Below are 22366 nucleotides of genomic sequence, written 5' to 3'. Positions count from 1 at the left end.
GCCTAGTTCAAAGTATGTTTGACTGCTAAGCGCCAATGTTGTGTTTATAAATTTGGTAAGATAAGACAAGTGTCAAAATGTTTTTTTTTTACCAGATATAAAGATCATGACATTCGAAATTAATATTGATGTCACTATGTTGATGTTATGTTTATCCTAGTTGATTTGCAGACTTTTTTCATAATTATGTTCATTTTTGTTTATCTTTGACAAAAACATTCAAATGAAATTAATGACAATGTTCTTTTTGCTTGGCTGAACAGTTACATTTTATTGTTACAACTTACTGTGTACGCTGAGAGTACCCTATATCTGATGACATTTAGTAAATAAGTTCCAATTGCTAATCTCTGAAATACTGAACCAAAGTAACTCATTAAGTCTAATCAATAATCCTCTCTAAATCCTGTGGTAGTTGAGATTACAAGTAATCACATGTTCATTCACTACACTACAATTCATTGCCCGACTAACTATAACTTGTCCAAACATGTTGATAGAATGAATGTCATGTAGAGAATTTTATGAATCAACTGTTCAGTGTTTCTTGTTTTAAATTTTTATAAATTTGGAATAATTTTGAAAGATTGTGAAGCTAATTTCATCATTTGAAGGTAGAGTACTATACTGTTTTTGCTGTAGTAATCATCAAATTAGTATTAAATATTAAAAATAGACAGGCCTAATACAGGTAGATCTACAGGTATTTTTGTAGGAAAAAAATATTTAAATATTCTTGATATTGAGACAAGGCTAAGGGAATGGGTTGGTGAGCTCATTGCTAGAGAAACCTTAATTCAATGGTTATTAGTTAAAATTTGAATTGTCAAAATACCGCCAGATCAACTTCAAACCTTATCATTTATTGAAATTTTTCTAGTTTTTGTGAAAATGACTTTAGGAATTATCAAGATATTGATTGAAACCAAATCCAGATCTTGGTAATAAATCGCTTCGAATAATTCAAATGAAGCCTACAATTGTATGGTAATTTGTTACGATCTTGTACTTTTTCTCATTACATCTGACAACTGAAGTGAAGTTGGCTATACTAATAGCCAAAAAATTTGGAGACAAAATCCCTTAAAATGGATATTTTTCTTCTTACATCTCAAATGTGTAATTTCCTATTGCTCAATCTTCTGATTCACCCAAAGAAAGGTCTATGTAATCTCATATAAAATTCAAGTTTTTTTTATACGCCCTCATGAAATGGCGGTAGCATATTGTCGTCACCCATGTCAGTCCGCCTATAAGGCACAATTCTTGACTGATTCAACGAAACTTGGTATGGTTGTTTGTAATCACCAAAGGATGAACCCTATTGAAAATCAAAAAAATCGAAAAATATTTAGTATGAGTTATTGCCCTTGTTTTTTAAAAGGCTCGTAATACTCTAAAAGATGCAATTCTTGACGGATTTTGATGAAAATTGGTGTGAGTGTTTATTATCACCCAAGGGTGAACTCTATTTAAAATCAGAACAATCAAAAAGGAATTGGTATTAGTTATTGCCTTTGTTCTTGAAAATGCGTTCAATTTGTAGCAATTGTAAACACTCTAGAAGGCACAATTCTTGATGGATTTTGACGAAACTTGGTGTGAGTGTATGTAATCACCCAAAGATAAACATAACGGAAATCAGAAAAATATTATTGCCCTTGTTCTTAAAAACGTGTTCAAGTTTTAGCATTTAAACACTCTAGAAGGCACAATTCTTGACAGATTTTGATCAAACTTGGTGATTTTATTCAGTATCGCCAAATATTTTTATTTTAAAATTAAAGCTGCCAGTGGGCGTATATTATCTTGCCTGGCAAGCTATCTTTATAGAGAAATATGAATAAATTATATTTTTATATTTTTCAGAAGTATTAGGTATCACATTGAGGTATAAACAAGAATGGTAGTTTAAAATGATATTTTAGGACAAACAATGCTTCATTATTTTTTATGTCAGTCTTTGGTAAGCACAAAAGATTTTTTTAAATGTATGATAATCATACAAGAAATCAGATTATATTATGTCGTCTGTATCCAACACTATATAACAAACCTGCCCCTGATTAAGTCTGGTTTTATTTGGCATTTATCTAGCATTCAAGATTATAGAATATACGTATGGGTAGTAACTATTTCATCTTGTCCAAACCACACTCCCATTCGTTTTGTTCCTCGGGGCAACACAAATGAGAAAAATTACGTTTTCGTGGCTAAATATTGTCCAATCAAAATTGGCCCTGCTGTATTGGTAGCAGATTGCAACCAATCAAAACAAATCACTCGTTATGATGCTTTGTTTGTGAATGTAAACAAAACGAAAGCAGCACACCATTACATATTTTGATGAACAAGTACGGTACAGAATTGAGTAAGATTTTCGTTAAGGGATTGAAGCCAAGAGAAAATAAAACCTTACTATATGGAAAGTAGAAAGAATGTGTTCTTATCTTTTCAAACGGTCGGCGGCAAAGCAGTTTTGTGTTTTGTTAACATGACCTCATTTCAGTTCTACCGATCTAATTGGTCAGATTTAAATGCCACCAATCTCATTTCCACGCCCCCAAAACGAAGTATAGTGGGCTTAGTTTAATACCGGTTAATAAAACCATGTCAAAACCTGTATTTGTGATACTGTACGATGGAACTAATTAAGCCTTTTAACTGAGATCGAAAAATATGCTGATAGCCTTATTATGGATTTGAAATTGAATACACAACTAATTTGATGCCATATATGTGATTCATACAATGGTTTGATTTTTCAAGGTTATGACATAAATGGCTGCTTCAATAAGCATAAGAAATATGCCTGACCATATATGGTCACAATTAGATGCATCTGGTAAGCAATCAAAACAGAAAGGGTAAGTTTAATGTTTAATCATGATAATCATTCATTGCATATTAAATTGTATTAAATCTCTTGCAAGTTAAAAATTCTTAGATAGCTTAAATCACAAAAATGTGAATTATGTTGCCGGTATGTAGTTGTGACAAAACTTTGTTCAATGTTTTTTGCATTGTCTAACTTAAAAGAATTGCATTTTTATTTGTACTTGTGTATGTATATCAGGAACTTTATCACTTCTGCACCATTGCCAAATTTGACGTTAGCAGTTTCTGTAATTCCAGAAGAAAATAGAAACTAGAAATATATTGTTAAAAAATCTCTTCGAGGTTTGTAGAATTGACTTGTGGTAGTTATAATTCTGGCAATGTATGAAGTTTAGAAAATCTCTGTAGATTGAAAATCAGTTTTCGAAAAGAAATAAACCGTTATTTTTCTGTTTTTGATTTTTAGGCTTAGTCCAGGTTATGATGCATTACAGTTTCCCAAAACGAAAGTTATTTTATGGGATCCAACACCAACTGGTTCACCAGTTTACCTCAATGTGGCTTGCTATAGGTCATTAAGACTTTTTCTATCTTTCTATTATTCTTAACTGATAAAGTATATTTCCAATCTATATAATCTTTGCCTCTATGGTGGTGGCTAAACTGAAAGTTTTGTTTTGATTCATAAATATTTTAAGATAATGCTTTTACATTTTCACTCTTGATTGTAGAGTCTTTATCTTTTGAATATATAGTTAATTACAAATATGAAACCCTGTTTCAACAGATCATAATGGCAAAAAACAGTTTGCTCATGCATGATGTAATGGTTTTTTACATTAAGTTAATTATTTTTCTCTTTTAGAAAGCCTAGAGTGCATTTATCAGATAAATTATTACGATTGTTACATCGTCAGTGTGAAAATCATCCTCAACAATGTCTATCTACGATGTTATTAGGATCACTTGTAGTCGATGATGGCAAGTATTAGATAATCTCTTATTCTATATGGTTCAACTCTTTAGGTCAGTCTAGTGTAGTCCCTGTAGGAAGTAGTTTTTAAGTTGTGATGCTCCTTTTCAGTATTAAGGTGTATTGAGTTGAGAAATTATGATAATGATAATTGATAGAAATTGAACTATTCAAAAGCTTCAAAATTTTATGCCTTCTTTGAAGTTCCACCAAATGTTTGTTCTGTCATATTTTTTTTTTACATCACTCTAAAAAAAAAAGATAGTCAAATTATTAATCTTGCACTAAGAAATGAAGTACAGAATAAGTAAGGCTTACATTAGTAGAAAGTAAAACTCCTTTGTATATATTCTTCAGATGGTGAAGGAATAACATTCCAGATGGATCGTTTAGATACAAGACAAGATATAGATAGTAGTTTAAACTTAGCACCAGAAGATGTCACCATACCATTTCAAGTAAGAAGTTTTAATCAAGGATGAAAGTTTTAATCTCTGTCAGAGATGGACTTACTGAAGTCATTTTTCCTCATTATTTAATTATTAATGCCTAAATAAAGCTGTAAATGGCTAAGGATAATTCTGAAAGATCATAACCATGAGGTTGATATACCCACTTGTAAGGATTTTTAGAGCCTAATGGATGAAAAATCTTCTTTCCTCTCTAACCTTGAGTCTGTTTTATCAATCTTGGAAGACAGAAAATCATTTTTGATAACAATTATGTGGAAATACGTGTCATTATTTTTATCATGGAATTGTACTGATGTTTACATCATATTTTGTTAAGGTTTATATTAATGGAAGTAAAGAGAGAAATAGTAATGTAGATGAATATAATAAATTATTAAAGGTAAGTGCTTCTGAAGATATGCGAGCTTCTTTGGTGCCCATCTAGTCGTTTAGGCTAGTATAATTTGTTCCTTGAATTTTCATAGTAATTTTCCAATTTTGTTAGGAAGTTCTGCACTGAAATACCAGATGGTTTTACATTGGTCAACCATAGTGCCTAACATCAAACTATCAAGACATTGAAAAATACTTGCAATTAAATGAGATTTGTATAGAATAAAAGGGTGTGACTACTGTATAAACATTCAGTGATTTATTATTGAAATATCAGTCCAAGTAGATAATAAAAATCTTCACCTATTCATATCAATATCACTTAGTGTATGTCAAGACTTGTTTCTATTCAATTCTTTTATCTATTGTTAATGGTTGGTATACTTTTTCCATTTGCCCTTTTGGTTGTTTAACAATGTCTAAACTTGATCCTAATGACTTTAGGCAAATGTGGCTATTGTATAAGATGGTCATAAGATAAAAATTAGTGTTGAAACGGTTAATCATTTAACCGATTTCGGGTATGTTTTCACGCGAAAGCGACATTTCACTAAAAGTGATTTCACGATTCCAACAACTAATTCGCTACTTGGGAAGCTGGAATGGCTCAGTAAGTTAGATGCATGTATGGGTCTGGAATTCAAGCAAGGCATTTTTCTAATGTGATATCAACCCAATTTCCCTCAGACAGTAGTGTGGAAAGGAATCTGAGATGAGACAATAAACTGCTACAGTCTCTTCATATTAAAGATTCTTCAACAATTGAAAATTGAAAAAGAATAGTCTAGTGTCACTGTCCTGGAAATTTGGTCTCTCACTGGAGTCACTGCACACTGCATGTCAATCCCTTTCTTCATGAACTTTAATTGCTGCAGCAGAAATGTAAAAACTCCATTTAATTTAATTTTCAATGCTCTTTTAGTCACTAAAATCAAGATGTAAGAGTAAAGAGAGTGTAGATTTAGGAGGATTTCTACTCATTCAAGGCTGGTGTAACTTCTATTCTGGTGGTGAAAACTGTGTTGTCCATATTGATTTCAATATGGTTACCATAACAACAGAATTAAAAGCTATACCTATTTTACCTGTACCAATTGTCCCTACTGCCTTATCTAAAAATCTTGCTGGTCCACTGAGTTTTAGCCACATACAAGGCTATCCTAAAACAGGGTAAGTTAGTTTAGAATCATATTGCATGAGAATGCTTTTTATACGCCCACATGAAATGGGGGGCGTATATTGCCGTCACCCATGTCTGTCCGTCCGTCCACAATTGCTCGTAAACACTCTACAAGACGCACTTCTTGACAGATTTTGATGAAACTTGGCATGAGTGTTTATAATCACCCAAGGATAAACCCTATTGAAAATCAGAAAAATCGAAAAATATTTAGTATGAGTTATTGCCCTTGATCTTGAAAACACGTTTAATTTTTAGCTCGTAAACACTCCAGAAGGCACAGTTCTTGACAGATTTTGACAAAATTTGCCCTTGTTCTTGAAAACGCGTTCAAATTTTAGCACATAAACATTCCAGAAGGCACAGTTCTTGACGGATTTTGATGAAACTTGGTAATATTATTCAGTATTGCCTCAAAAAGTTCAAAAGAAGTGTATGTCTGAAAGTTGAATATTTCATACTGGTGATTGTTACTGTACTGCCAAATGTTTTTATTCAAAATCAAAGCTGCCAGTGGGCGTATATTACCTTGCCTGGCAAGCTATCTTTTACAATGCCTGGGGAATTGTTACTTAATGTATATTAGTAATTTAAGCTAAAAGAATTGTACTCTTCTTCTGATGGATTGTTGTTGTTTTGTTTTAGCTATTTAACAATGGATCATACCAGGAAGTTATTACTTGTTTTAGAATCAGACCCAAAAGCATTGAGTTTACCTATAGTTGGAATGTGAGTATAGAAGATAGAAGTCAACTTGAACGTTGATTTCCTCCCTATTATGTCTTAGATATTTGTACTAATCCCAATTTCCTCTCCACATGGTTTCACATTTGCCATCGAGCATCAACTTTTTTTTCTGGAGATAAAGAAGTATGGAATTGTAATGGAAATCAGAATAAGTTTTAAGTGCCTGATGCACAGGTTTGAAAATCTTCTAGAATCCCTTAAAGGCTAATCTTCTGATAGAAACTTATTATCATATTAATAATAACTGATTTCAGTTGGATTTCTGGAGCTCCTGTGATACACCATCCATTTGTTTGGGCAGCATGTTTACGATATCTTCATAATGAACATATCCAAGACAGGTAAGCCTCTTTCAAAACTTCTACAATTTGTCTGTTATGCCTTTTTTTTACTTTTGGTTGCAAATTGTTCCTGATTACTTCTTAACCAATATAAGATTCAACATGGCTGTTTACTATCATCCTTTCAAAGTCCACATTATAATACTGTTATGTTCATCTTTGTAAAAAGGTAATATGTAGGATATAAGATTGGTTTTTAATGGAAAATGACTACTGCTACCACAATTATCCCCTTTTGACCACAAATGGTAATTGTTATATTAATGTTTATGATTTGAAATATTTCAGAGTTTGTTGTTCACCTGATAATTTTCTAGTTGTACTATATAGTCCTCTACATTCTAAACCGGAATTCTATGAATGTGGTTGTAGAACGGGCAATAGTGAATTAGATTTTGATTTACATACAGGATATGAGGCATCTAATATTACCAAGGTTAGTTTTCATGTCGGTTTCTTCATTGACTTAATGAGTAGCTGACTTTGAAAAAGTGTCCAATATAGGATTTGACAATACGTCTTGTGCTTTATTTGTTACATTAAAGGGACAGGTTTGCCATCCGTTTGACCCATCGTACCTTAGTCTTAGATCCATGTGTGTCCAGCTTTTGAAAGTGAAAATAACAACTCCGTAAAATTTATAGAAAAGACATATATGTACAATAAAGTGAATTTCCTAGTTTGATTATTTTTGAAGGAATTATGTGATTGCTGTACCTTTCTATTAATTTTGAAGACCCAAATCAGCCCCCGAAAATAGTGGATCTGTCCTTTTAGAACATTTAATTCAAATGAGCAAATATTAGGGCTGGATGATATACTGGTATCACGATATATACCGGTATTGGAATTGATATCATTGGTAATATCGCCTGATTAATAAATGTCAAATGCCTTATAGTGATAAATGGTATTTATCAAATATTCTCTCAGAAACAGGACATGAACTGAACAACAGAAGTATATATCTAAGAAGCAAACTTAAAAATCTTTTTTATATCATTTATTTAAGAATTCAAGAAATAGTGGTATCATACCTATAGAATTAAATAATGTTAAAGTAGGACCAAAAAGAGAAGTTTTTGATGCTGCTTTGAATGTGTTTAATAGAAATAGGTAGGTACTTGACACGTTATTAGTATATATACTGATGGCTCTAGATTTGCTTTAGTTTGCATTTTTATACGCCCACATTTCTTGTATGCACGATAGAGGCTACAGTTTTTATCTGATCTTGATGAAACTTGGTATGCATATATATATTGATGAGATCTCGGTCAAGTTCGAAATTGGAATTAATCTGATAAACGGTTTCAGAGTTATTGCCCTTGGCTTGTATGCATGATAAAGACTGCAATTTTTATCTGATCTTGAAACTTGGTATGCATGTATATATTTATAAGGTCTCGGTCAAGTTTGAATTTGGTCATAATCGGATGAATGGTTTTAGAGTTATTGCCCTTGACTTAGTAAAAATGCTTCAAATTTTGCTTGTAGCCATGATACAGAGTGCAGTTTTTATCTGATCTCAATGAAACTTGGTATGCATGTATATATTGATGAGATCTCAAGATCAAAAATGGTAAAAATTGGATGAATGGTTTTGGAGTTATGGCCTTTGAATTTGGCTTGTAGGCCTGATAGAGACTACATTTTTTATTTGTTTTTGATGAAACTTGGCATGAGATCTCAGTACAGCTTGAAATATATTAAACCACTACAGACTTTATCATTTCTGACAGCTGGTAGTGGGCGTATGTTACCTTGCCTGGCAAGCTATCTTGTGTCCAATTAGAAGATAGAAAGCCCTGTATGGTGCCTCCTAAGTTGACTATTTTTAAACCACTATCTTCATTGGTAATTCCTTCAGTACTCACTTGCAGCTTATAAGCCAGTACCCTTATCCCCATTGTTGTGCCCATCACCATTTTGTTTTGTTTTCTTCATCCCATCTGTTGCTTACTGGAATATTAGCAATAGTCTAGATGAACATCCAGTTGTATGATATGAACATTAAATTTATTTTAAGAAATAGTAATAAAGATAGTAATATTGATAGTAAGTCAAATGGACCTGATGATACGGTACCAAGACTAACACCAGCTCCACTAGTTTCTATGGTTGGTACTTTTATTTTCTTGTCACAAATCTACTGCTGTTACTTTGTTGATTTATTACAGTTGAAGTTGCAGTTAATCCATTCAAGTTTTGTCATCATTAGAAAGTAAATTATGAATAGACAGGATACATTGGCTTATCAATTATATCCCTTTGACCACAAAAAATGCTGCGAAACAATGATTATTTATGTTGATTTTGTAGGCTCCAATGATCCAGAATTTAGTTCCAGATGTATCATTTGTTCTGAATGAACCGTCAAGATGCCGTCCACCAACAACTATGGGAAATACTCAACATGCACCTTATACTAGATCTAACTCTGGCTCCAATTTACAATCTTCTCTACCTCAAATACCATCTCATAATAATATCAGCCTGCCTTCTAACAGGAGTAACAGCTCACCCAATATATTTGAAGGTAGCTTAGTCAGAAATAGCCGACCAATTGTGCCAAAGGGTAGCAGAAATCCAGAAACCCAAAATTGCCGAATTGTTAGAAATGGACAACAATATCAGCCTAATGTTTCAAATGTTCAGTATCATGGAAGTTCACAACCATGCAGACCAAGCAATTTTCAAACTAAACAACAAATTCCTGAAACTTGCCAGTCATTACCCTGTAATCCAGCTGCCTATGCTCAACAATATGTGAATAATTCTGTGCCTAGAGGACAAGTGCCTTCTCAAACTTCTTTGCCAAACTCTCCTTTTAATCACAATAGTGCTTATCAACAAACAATGCCAACAAATTATTATGAAAACAGTGTGCCTTCAGTTCAAACTCAAAACCAAATGAATTATCAACAAATTCCTTTCAAGAACTATGGTCATCACCATATGAATCCTACTCTGGAATATAAACCATTTGACCCACAAAGTCAAAATAGTGCTGCTAATCCTTCAGCTTACCCTACCTTCCAGACTATTTCTCGTATGACTCCTCAGAATGTGCCTCAACAGAACTTTCATAGTGTTCCTCAGGTTTCCTATCCTCAACACATCCCTTTAAAATCTCATGAACAAAATTATGTGCCACAAGTGTTAGAAAACTCTCATTCTCAAAATGCACCGCCAGGAGACAGTACATGTAGTGGAAAATCCAGTGATGACAGTGGACTAAGTGTAACACCAGATCGATCTAACCCATCTCCTAAAACAGGCAGTCCTGAAAACAAAACTCAGAAGTATTCCAAAGAATTGACATTGGATTCATTAAATAAGGAGCAGTGTTCACCAGAAGTCTATAATTTGTTGATGCAGCAAGATGCTCAGTTAAAACAACTTCAATCCCAAATTACCTTATTGCTCCAAAACCAGCAGATGACACTAACACCTAAATCGAAAACAACAACAGATTGTGAACATTCACACAATAATTTAGAAACTCGTTCCGATACTTGTTCTGTTGCCATCAATACAACATTATTTTACCCTGATCCTCCAGATAATGTGCCACAAAATAGATTTTTAAATATAAAAAAGGCCAAAGAAATCGTTCCAGAGAATATTCCGATACCTTCAAGTGATTCATCAGAAACAAGCAGTACTGGACAAACACCTGTAGAGATACGTCATAAGGGAGTGTTGCCATTAAACATTACCCATAGAGAAGATGTAGAGTCTATAGGAGATGATCTATGTACAGTGATTAATAATCTAGGTATACAAGATCAGACTACATCCAGTAGTCAATCTGAAAGTATTATTGAATGTCCAAGTTTTCAGTCTTCTTCTCCAAGGTATGTGCTGTGTTACTATACAATTACTTATATAATGTCCAAGCTTGTCTAATGCATTGTATTGCTGACCAATATTGTGAAAGATCTATTTGCCTATAGCGGAGAAATTGACAATTTGGCACTAAAACAGTTGAGTAACCTAATTTCGTGGAAACCTATTATTCGTGGATTTCCGGAAAGGATTAATAATTTACATGAGCGACCTTGCGCGACCTCCGCATTAGTTCAACAAAATCTCAGAATCGATGATTTGATTTCAAACCGATGATTTTCGACCCGAGATCCCCCTTATGGAACTTGGGGGCTGTGTTGTTCTGTTCTTCAACTTGTGGTACAAATAGTTGCCCAAATCTTGGACACATATAACACTCTGTCTGCATTGTGTTAAAGTTATTAAATTATAGAATGATATATTTCAGATCTAACTATGATAGTAAAAGTAGCACTGTAAGCCCACCAAGTGCCAGTATGTGCATAACTCAGGTAACAGTTTTATTCTATTATTCAAGTTGAAATTCAAGCCTTCTGTCTTGCATTCAAGCCTATCCTAGATTTGTGAAGGAAGCATACTATCAAAAACATAATAATCAAGACAATTATGAACATACATTTACTTAGTAGATTTTCTTCATAACCAATTTACATATAATCGACGAAAATGAGACTACTGACCTACAATATTTGTTATCAGTTTCCATTTATCTTGACAGGATTCTGATAATAGTGGAGATTATTCTGGAACAGAAGGAAATTCTGAAAATCCTTTATATTATGAAAATCTAATAGTAAGTATTTATATAATGCATTTTTATACCCCACTGAAATGGGGGGCGTATATTGCTGTCACCCATGTCCGTCCGTCAGTCCGGCCGTCCGTCCGTCCACAATTGCCGTCCACAATTGTCGTAAAAACTCTACAAGACACACTCTACAAGACACAATTCTTGATGGATTTTAACGAAATTTGGCATGAGTGTTCGTAATCACCCAAGGATGAACACTATAAAAAATCAGAAAAATTGAAAAATATTAAGTATGAGTTATTTCCCTTGTTCTTGAAAACGCGTTCAATTTTTAGTCTGTAAACAGTCTAGATGGCCCAGAGTTTGATAATATTATTCAGTATCACCTCAAAAAGTCCAAAAGAAGTGTATGACTGAAGGTTGAATATTTCATTCTGCTAATTGTTACTGTACTGCCATATATTTTTATTTAAAATCAAAGCTGCCAGTGGGCGAATATTATCTTGCCTGGCAAGCTATCTTAATTCTTCACATCATTTTTATGCCAGTATATTAGGAATCGTTGTTTAATACTATTCCCTGCGTATATGGACATTCTAGATGCTGTTCTCTTTTTAGCAGTTTGCTTTTTATACGAACACATGAAATTGGTTCAATGAAATAGAAGACATGCAATCTTAGCCTAGGATATTGAACGATCATCATTTTATGAAACCATATTGGATTCCTTCCATGAGAAAAATGTTGGAATGTTACTTAGCAACTACCAAGGAAAGTGACATCAATGAACTTCAACTGACATTTCATGTGTGTCTTTCCCTGAGGCAGAGGAAGATTAACTATAGGCAAACTAGGCAACTGCATTGCGTCCCATGGAAAATTCGGTCCATGACAAATATTGTAACAGTAAAGATAGTGGACCACAGCCATATACGCCCAATGCGGCACGCGGATGGTAAATACTCAAGATTTTGGGGCAAGGGCAATAACTCTGCTTCTTACGGTCGAAAATAGCTCAAATTCGAACTTGATCTTTGTTATATGAATATGTCTACACATACCGAATTTCATTTAATTCCATCAAAAAATCTAGTTTTTATAGCGTTTACAAGCAAATGTTGTTTTTCAAACACTGTAGTTTTTAGAGTGATTACGAGCAATTGATGTTGATAGAGGCACTTACTGTATAGAGGTTAAAGGGCGCTAACTCCTCAAAACTGTCGTAAGAGGATTAAATCTTGAAAAAGCCTTAAATTTAATCAGAAGTGAACTAAACTTTCTCAAACCAAAACTTTCGATTTAGGTCCAATAACATCCATTTTAAGTTTCATCAAAATCAGTTGAAAACTAAGAGAGTAATAGCATATTCAAGATTTTGGGGCAAGGGCAATAACTTGGCTTCTAATGGTTGAAAATAGCTCAAATTCGAACTTGATCTTTGTTTTATGAATATATCAACACATACCGAATTTCATTTGATTCCATCTCAAAAAACATAGTGAGATGTGGGCGTATAAAAATTATCAAACAGTTAATAAATTTCCGCAGACTCATCGAAAATTTGGCCCAGCTTATAAGAAATTTCTTCTTCACATAAAACATACTATACTTCCTTATAAAGGTCTTGCAACTTAGCACCTGCAGGGGATGAACAGTTCTCATATTTAAATTTGACTACTCTTAAATCCATTTCTTTGCCATCCTTTAATGTTTCTTTGACCTTTATAATTTTTATACGCCTATATGAAATGGGGAGGCGTATATTGCTGTCACCCATATTGTCCGTCTGTCCATAAATGCTCGTAAACACTCTACAAGACATAATTCTTGACAAATTTTGATCAAACTTGGTATGGGTGTTTGTAATCACTCAAGGATGAACCTAATTGAAAATCAGAAAAATATTAAGTTTCAATATTCAGCTCATAAACATTTTAGAAGGCACAATTCTTGACAAATTTTGTGGAGACCTGGTGTGAGTGTTTGTGAAGGCACAACTTGCGACAAAACTTGGTGAAATCGTTTATTATCAACCATAGATGAACCCTATTGAAAATGAAAAAATTGACCTTAATCTTGAAACACTAGCCAGATTTGGACAAAATATGGTGTTATTAGTTAGTATCACCTCAAAAGTTCATTCTGTTACTGTACTGCCAAAGTTTTTTGTTAATATCAAAGCTGCCAGTAGGCTTAAATTACCTTGCCTGGCAAGATATCTTTTGCCCATAGTTCCTGGATCTCATTATAGTCGAAGAAATTTGCATGACTTTTTGTTTGCTCAGAAATTTCAAGGTATGGACCATGGATTGGAAGGGCTAAAGCACCCTGCCTCCTAGATCGGTAATTATTTAAACCTAAATGTAGAGTGACATGGAAGGCCTGGTATTAGAATCAGTTGAGTATAGACATGACAGTCCCATTTTTATTTTACCTTGCCTATTGAAAATTTCCCATTCACATTTATTGGGTATCATTTTATCTTTTAGGCCAATATTCGTCAGTTTTTAGACAGTCATGATGAAAGTGGTGAGAGAACTGATGAACAGGAAACACTAAATAATCATACCTCAACCTCTTCAGATCAGTTATCATTACATAAATCACAACAGTTGCACTCACTCCTAAAGTAAGTTCTTTTGGCTACATCTAGGTCCTATGCAACTGAAACTAACCAATCCTCTTGCCAGATCTTTCTGAATTACCCTAGTGTGAACTCACATGCATCAGTTCAAATCAAAATCAATCAAAATTGTTTCAAGGTGATGGCCTGTAGCAAAAGCACACCATTAAAGACTGAATACTGCATGTATTTGCACTTGGTGTGTATCCAGGCTGATACCTTTACAGTATTTGTTATAGTCTTTGCATAATCTGGCATTGTGATCTGACTGGAAATCAAAATAGTGCTATAATAATGATATAAGTGGCCCTTGATATGTACATTCAAAGTTTAGAAATCTTTCTCATGTATCTTACTTCGTTCGAGAGCTTATAAATATTTAATATTTTTTTCTTAATTTTAGATCTGCTCAAAGTGGTAATTGCGTTGATACAACATTAATACCAAAAATAAGTTATATGTCCATGATGTTTGATTCAGATTCAGACACCTCAGTTGAAATCAATGCAATGGCCATGAAATATTTGAAAGATGAACAATTGACGCAAATGATGAAATTACAAAACCGTGTCTCAGGAAAACCCAGTAAAACTGGACAGAAAAAGACTTTATTGAGACAGTTGTTAAATTCGGATCATACTGATTCTCCAGATTTATCTCAGAATGGCCTGAACGATATGACGTTTGCTACTAGAAAGTATATGGAGAAACATGGATTATTAAATAGTGATATTGACAGTATTGACAAAACATTAGATTTCAATTATCAGTTAAAAACAGATTATAGTTTATCATCTACAGAAATGGCATCACCTGTTGCCCAAACAAGGAAATCTGCCAGCAGTAGAAATAACAATACAGCTGATGCTTATGCTAAGTTGCGTCTGCTCAAAAGTCCTGTTAAAAAGGAAATTGTTAAAAAAGATGATATAAACAGTCAAGAATATACTCCTAAAGCTTATCAAAGATTTGATTATGGTGGTGTTCAAACTTCTTCTAATGAACAATGTTTACAGTATTCTCCTGATAACTATCCTGTGTTTGGGAGAACTCAAACTCGTGAGAATTATGGAGAACATAGATCTGTAGAGTACAGTAGTGTTAGTGAAGAAAATGATAATATTTTAGACATAGTAAAACTAAAACAACTACCTAAATTATTATAGTGATACCTTTCTCTAGTCTTTATCTTAGTATTTATTTTTCATTAGTTTTCTTCGGGTAGAAATTAAAACCACAGAACATGTATGGTCTTTCACAGCAGAATTATATGCCACAACAATCACCTTCATTGTGGGTCTATACTAATAGAGATGTGTTCTATAAATATTCTGTGGGTAGTTAATTGCATATCTTTTTGCCATCAATTGATGTTACCATACTAAATATTTCAATGTATTTATATCTACTTAATTGTAATGTTCAAATTTACTGAATATTTGTAGTTATTTTTATTAAATTATTTATTTACATTTGTGAAGTGTGAAATTTTCATGTTGACAAGCTGTGATAAAGGCATTAAACAAAGTGATAAGGTTATTAGCTAACATGGAGGTTCCAGATGTAAGATGAGGTAAAGAGTTTGTTGTTACACTCTAAATAGGAACTGTGTACATCAGAGACTGACTTAACACTCATTTTTAAACGCCCACATGAAATGGGGGGCATATATTGCCATCACTCTTGTCGTAAACACTACAAGACACAATTTTTGACTGATTTTGATGAAACTTGGTATGAGTGTTCGTAATCACCCAAGGATGAACCCTATTGAAAACCAGAAGAATCGAAAAATATTTAGTATGAGTTATTGCCCTTGTTCTTGAAACGGGTTCAATTTTTAGCTTGTAAACATTCTAGAAGGTTCAATTCTTGACAGATACTGTAGAAAACGCTTTCAAATTTTATCTCTTAAACACTAAAAGGCACGATTCTTGGCGGATTTTGACAAAACTTGGTTTTATTATTCAGTACCGTGCTGAAGCCTTCTAGAGTTTTCACAGGCTAAAAATTGAACATGTTTTCAAGATCAAGGGCAATAACTCATACTCAATAATATTCAGTATCGCCCTAAAGAGTTCAAAAGAAGAGTATGACTGAAGGTTGAATATTTCATACTGGTGATTGTTACTGTACTGCTAAATATGTTTATTCAAAATCAAAGCTGCAAGTGGGCGTATATTACCTTGTCTGGCAAGCTATCTTTGAGTATAATGGTAAGTGAAACTTCAACAAGCTGTTGCCAAGCAATATACACCAAATCAAAAAATTTTGAGTAAAACAAGATTTGTTGTCAATATGTGTGTAATCAAACCAAAAATTTAACTTGTGTTTACAAACGACTTTTAACGTAATATCAGTGTATCCAGTGTTGACACACTGTTATTTGTCAAATGTACCCCAATTCAAACTTGATTAAGATCCTGTGGATACAAACAAACACACCAAATTTGTGTGAAAATTGATCGCATATCTAAGAACAGGGGCAATATCAAATATTTTTCGATGCGGTTCTTACAAACACAGAGTTTCCTCAAAATCCTCCATGAGCGTTTACAAGCAATTGTTAATTCATGGCCTACACCAATGTATACGCTCCAAATTTCATGAGGGCATAGAAATCAAATTTCTGCAAGATCTAGAAGTTGTGAGAATAAAAGTACATAATTTGTGATAAATTGCTGACCAAACCAATATTTCAACACCATGTAAGCAATTTATAAGAAAAGATTTGTTGGGGGAAGAAACAAAGGCGAGAAAATCCGGATATAAATATTTATAGCCATTGAAATATGGTTTTAAGTTTGATGGATGTAATAATGAATTATATATTAGAAATAATAATAAATTTGTATAAACATTTCCCATTCACATAACACATTCCATATATTAATAACACTTCAAGGTACTGAATAATGAACTTGATATTTCAATCATTTACATCAACATAGGGCAAGACATGTAAAGGGTCATCATCTACAGATGATAATGTTAGAGTACTTGCCCAATCATGCCAAACCTTGTCTTTATCTAAGGAGCCATTTATTCCTTCCCATTGATCGTTTATTATACGATTAACATCCAAATCGTTTGAAGGAGTGGGTTCAGGTACAATATAATCAGTACACTCCCAATTTATACTATCAAAGTCTATGGGCGGAAGTTGGCTGTAGATTTCCTCTATTGTTAGTCTTTTCTCTACCTTATTTTCAGTTGATTCCGATATTTCTGTTGAATGTTTTACATTAGATATTTCTGAATGATTGTATGCACATAAAGGTTTGCTTTCTGCAATTTTTTGTTGATCTATAGATACACTAGGGACAGACTTGATGGTTATTTTCAAATCTGATGTTGATGCTTGGACAGAGTTTTGAGATGAATTTATGGGAGATTCAGATTTAAGAGAGTAATCCTCAAGAGGAGGACTCAAATCTGTTAATGTGGGTGAAACAGATGTTTGTAAAAATTTCTCCACAAGTTCAGTTTTAGTCTGACTTAATGAAGGTGATGGCACACTAAGAATGGATGAATCATTACTAATACGTTTTTTACGTGGCTTTATGCCCGGTGGTAACACAGATGTTTGAACATCAGACTCATGATCAATTTGATTTGTTCTTAACTTTTCTAAAATATTGTTGCCATAACTTGTACTGCCAGTCTTTTGCTGATAGTCCGCTATCAGTTCTGCAGTAGTTTTCACTTTTGGTGTTTTCACAGCAGGTTTAGTGGAGTCCTGCCGCATCAATGATTTTTTACTACCCGGAGTTGAATATTCTGTTGAAGTACTTTGCGTTTTTGGATCCGAATTAGCACTATTATTCACAACAGCATTATGACAGGTTTTATCACTATAAACAATTCCATTCAATGGTTGTTTTGATGAAAGACTATGAATTGATGTATTAAGTTTTTGTTGCTTCACTGGTGTAGTTGACAATTTGTCCAAACGCACCCTTTTTCTATTGGCAATGTCTGTTTTGGGGACATCACATTGTTCTGACCTTGAGCAGCCATCATTTGGAGATATTGCAGATTCAGCGGAATGATTTGATTTTTTCCCAGACTTTGGTTTTCTTCCTCTCTTCTTGCGTTTGGTATGACCATTTCCTGTTTGTAAGTTATCAACAGAAGTTGGTGTGCAAGGTAAACTGGAGAGAGAGTCCTCATTCCCAATAGTTACTGCAGACTGACTGGAACATGTCAAGCTAGGTGACTGACATGGAGTGGATGGTCTTGATTTGGGCGAGGATTTGACACTTTTTCCACTAGATTCTGCCTTAGCTTGAGGAGGGAATGTTTGAGAGACAGCAGGACTTAAATTGGAAGTTTGTACATTCAAAGTTTGTTTGGGACTATTGACGACTGGTTTTAAGGCTGATGGTAAAGTTTTAGATAAACCAGGACTATGTTTTGATTTATTAAGATCGCCAGCTTTCCCGAGTTTATTTGGTTGCAGTGTTCTTTGTTGAGAGGGGGTTACAGGTCTGTTACCAATAGCAGGTGAAAGACTAGAGCGTACCACACAGTTCCTATTTATTGCTGGTGAAGAAATTGCTGGACTGGAAGGTTTTGATCCATTGCCAGCATTTTGTAATGCACTAATGTTCCGATGTTGTGGTGGTGTGCTTATACTGTCCCCATTGATATGTGGTCCTTCTGGAACAGTAACTAACTTCTGCCATCCTCTTACTAACTTCTTGGCCCTCTTGGCCAATTCCTCATTAGAGGTCTTCTTTCTAAGTTCATTCACATATCGACCAATCCGTGTTATCTGAAAGTAAATAAAATAAGGAGATAAAATCAAAAACAAACATATTTTTATGTGTGTACTATCAGCTCACAAAAATATTTTTACAGATTTTGCTAATGAAGATGGGCAAAGCTATAGATGCATTCACAATAAGTGAAATTTTGTCTGTTTTTTAGATTTCTAACGTCATGGGATTTTTAACCTATGCCAATTCAGCAAGTATCTGAACTCAATGAATCACTGTGGTTCCCTAAAAAGAAAGAAGAATGAAGGCCTATTGCATCATCATCATACCTCTTTGTAAACCAAGCTTCAATTAGAATCAAACACATATCCAATGTAATGCTACAATAGTTTAATACCAATAAAAAAGGACTTCAAGCTATTGCTTTTATACAAAGTCCTTAAATTCAGACATCTAAAGAATATGTTATATCAAATCTCAAGCAAACAAATGCATAAACCATAAAAAAGTGCCTGAAAATTGACCAACCTTAATGAATTTGTAAATCAGAAAACTTGCAATATCATGTCGACATGACCAAATTATCCCTAAATCTCCATATACCAAGTTTTAACACTTTCACCACTACTTCTGCTCGTGCAGTTGGAACTTAACATACGGCAATAAATATAATAATCAATAATACTTACTTCAAGAGCTTCCCTTGTGATAGGAAATTTCTCTAGGATGGTTATCACTTCCAACACCACAGAAGTATTAACAATCTGAAAAAAAAAAACAGACTGCTGGTATATAACAATTCATATAAGCTTTATAGAATTTAAGACATTACTATCCAACCATATTAGTAGCATTACATTTAAAGGGACAGGAAGGCCATTCTTTTCAACCAATCATACTTTAGTCTCAGAAACAGGATTTTTTAGCTCAGCCAAACATTTATAGTGTTCACAGCTTACAGTCTAAATTTGAGCTTTCAAATCCATGTGTGTCTAGAATCATCTGCCTTTGAATGTTAACATAACGACTTGTCATTTTCAGATACTCTGTGAAATGGTGAGTAAATTTTCTAGTATGAAGTATTTTTTAAGGAATTATGCTATTTACATATATCCAAGACTAAAATCAATCTCCCAAAATGCAGGATCTGTCCCTTTAAAGCAAACTAAGGCCTAGCAATTTAAAACAATCTGAAACAAATCCATCTGCAACAAAATAATATTATTTGTGAGTAACATTTGGAATGTTCAAACTACATTGAGCTCAGAACAGAACTATTTCCTTTGTTTCAAAAATAACCCTTGAATTTCAGTTCCATGAATCCATGCCATGTGTCACAGAATGTCTTTGGTGAATAGAAATGCATGGTGTGGTAATTTTACTAATGTAACCAGAACCAGGGTTCCCTCCTGAAAATATTGTAAAATGACCCACGCTAATGACTAAAAATTCATCTGTAAAATAACATTTCCAGATAACGTTAATTTGTTGATATTTTCATAAATCAAATGAGATTCAGCACTATTCTGGAGTTAAATGGCAACATGTGATCTTAAAGCATTGAAATCGGACAATAGTAGGAGTATTTTCCAGAAATCTTCAAGTCATTAACCTTTATGTTATATCATTTTAATCTACAACTAAAAATCAAGAGACTAAGCCTACTCATGTAAATAAAAAAAGAGACATCTTTACGGCAGAAACTTGTGCTGGCACGATATATCAGTGAATCGATGTATTGCAATACGACATGCCACGAAACGCATATCATATCGCAATGTTGTATATCGATACTTGGCGATACCTTTTATTCCATAAAAGAGTGGACGATAACCACTTCTATCAACCATATCACCAAATATCACAGTTATAAAGTTATGAATTAATATATATATATTCAAAGTTAATATTTTTATCCCATATCATGACATGTATCGTATCGTGATATGTATCGTATTGTGGCATAATTAACGATACCCCGCACTAGCAGAAACATTTCCAAATTCTTTGATTTGATTTAATCCGGACTACTGAATGCATTCAAAAATAGAACAAGAAAACTGTTCCCAGTGACAATAATATATCTAGTTATAGCTCAATCTACTGTCATTTGCCTGTATATAGACGTTAAAAGCGATTTTTTTTTTTGTAAATTGGAATAACCATCTTAAAACCTTACTCATGTAGCTCTACGCTCTAGTATTTTTTATATCAATGATGACATTCCCACCATCATCAGTGAGCTTACATACAAAAAAGTAAAATCTTTGCTCTAGTCTATTGGGAAATACAATTGGGATAATGAAGAAAATGATTCATAATCATGCTTGTGGCAAGTTGCAGCATGCTATTAATCAGTATCAATTCTAGGTTCAAGTTGAGAATAACATTAATTAGGCAAAGCCAAATGCCTACATCCACACACATACTTATGTAAATGATTCAGTATTGGGTCTTGTCTTATAGACCAATTTATGTCAATCTATTCAGTGGAAGTAATGCAAGAACATGTCTTTTGTTTGTTTGTTTTTTTTTTTTTTTTGGTTTGTTCCTACCGGTAGCCTAGATCTGGGCCTAAATTCTTAAAGGTTGGCTAAATCATAGACCTAATGCAAATTGGTCTAAATCAAAATAAAGCAAAGCCTAGATCTACATAAAAAGAAAGTAAGTAGATCTCAAATAAATCTATTTACATTTACATCGCGTAATGAAGCCGTACATTTTCCTCTCTATTGGCTCTATCGGCATGCATCGAGTTGTACATATCGCCGAGAGAAACAGAGACATCATTCCCATTTTCAGTGTGTTGGGCAATCTCGCTCAGGTACGAACTCTAAAATCGACAAAAAATGAAAATTTTGTTGATTTCTTACATTATTTTCCTCATCTAATGCCCCCAGAAGTTTCTCTTTTAACTGAAGAGGTGTGAACTGCATGGGGGCGGCCAAACTCTCCTATGTATAGGGGGTTGAGGCAGCGGAGGTTCCGAAGCTCTGCCACCAGAATGGCGGCCGTCCATACATTGTACGATATACTTCGACGCACTGACATCTGGGAAGCCTCTCCAGCGACATGACGTCAAATGGCGAATCGGCTACAGCTTTGCTCGTGCTCCTGTTGAGCTCGCGCGAGAATATGTTAATTGGGTGAAATATATGTTACGATCAGTTTCATTGGCTAATCTGTCATGGTCGTTTCATTCAACCCATTTCATTGGATTAAAATATGTTTTCGAAAGGTCAAGTAGTCGAGGGCGATGACTTATTTCAATGATTACAAAACTACTTTTCACTAATGCGCATGTGTCATAGTTGTTTTCCCAATGAGCACATGCGCATACGTACAAATTGGTCCCTTAAATTATTTCAGGCAATATAAGGTTTTCTGCCCTTTCTGGAATCGCACAGATGATAATTGATATATAAAAATTTAGAATTAAAGTAACGATCAATCAAACATTTTTTAAACGACACTTTAAGTAGATGTTTTTAAGAA

At 33.8% G+C, this 22366-nt stretch overlaps 2 protein-coding genes across 2 annotated transcripts; one reads left to right on the top strand and one right to left on the bottom strand.

Annotated features, from left to right (window-relative positions):
• Positions 1–20: 20 nt before the first annotated feature.
• Positions 21–15624, top strand: LOTGIDRAFT_227950 (hypothetical protein). Its single transcript, XM_009045613.1, has 18 exons — positions 21–55; positions 1870–1966; positions 2770–2867; positions 3305–3409; positions 3704–3819; positions 4169–4269; positions 4601–4663; positions 5579–5826; positions 6482–6565; positions 6838–6924; positions 7213–7360; positions 7937–8040; positions 8954–9044; positions 9247–10784; positions 11204–11267; positions 11495–11569; positions 14017–14156; positions 14554–15624. Exons 3-18 carry the CDS (start codon positions 2782–2784, stop codon positions 15314–15316), a joined length of 3813 nt encoding a protein of 1270 aa, XP_009043861.1. The 5' UTR covers positions 21–55; positions 1870–1966; positions 2770–2781; the 3' UTR covers positions 15317–15624.
• A 1286-nt stretch (positions 15625–16910) lies between these two features.
• LOTGIDRAFT_227949 (hypothetical protein) lies at positions 16911–21910 on the bottom strand. Its single transcript, XM_009045612.1, has 3 exons — positions 21745–21910; positions 19561–19635; positions 16911–18927 (listed from the first exon to the last, which is right to left on the bottom strand). The coding sequence occupies exons 1-3, from the start codon at positions 21805–21807 to the stop codon at positions 17080–17082; spliced, it is 1986 nt and encodes a 661-aa protein (XP_009043860.1). The 5' UTR covers positions 21808–21910; the 3' UTR covers positions 16911–17079.
• Between the last annotated feature and the right edge of the window lie 456 nt (positions 21911–22366).

Source organism: Lottia gigantea (assembly GCF_000327385.1).
Source record: "Lottia gigantea unplaced genomic scaffold LOTGIsca_1, whole genome shotgun sequence".
Lineage (NCBI taxonomy): Eukaryota > Metazoa > Mollusca > Gastropoda > Lottiidae > Lottia > Lottia gigantea.
This window is presented reverse-complemented; position numbering and strand designations above follow the sequence as displayed.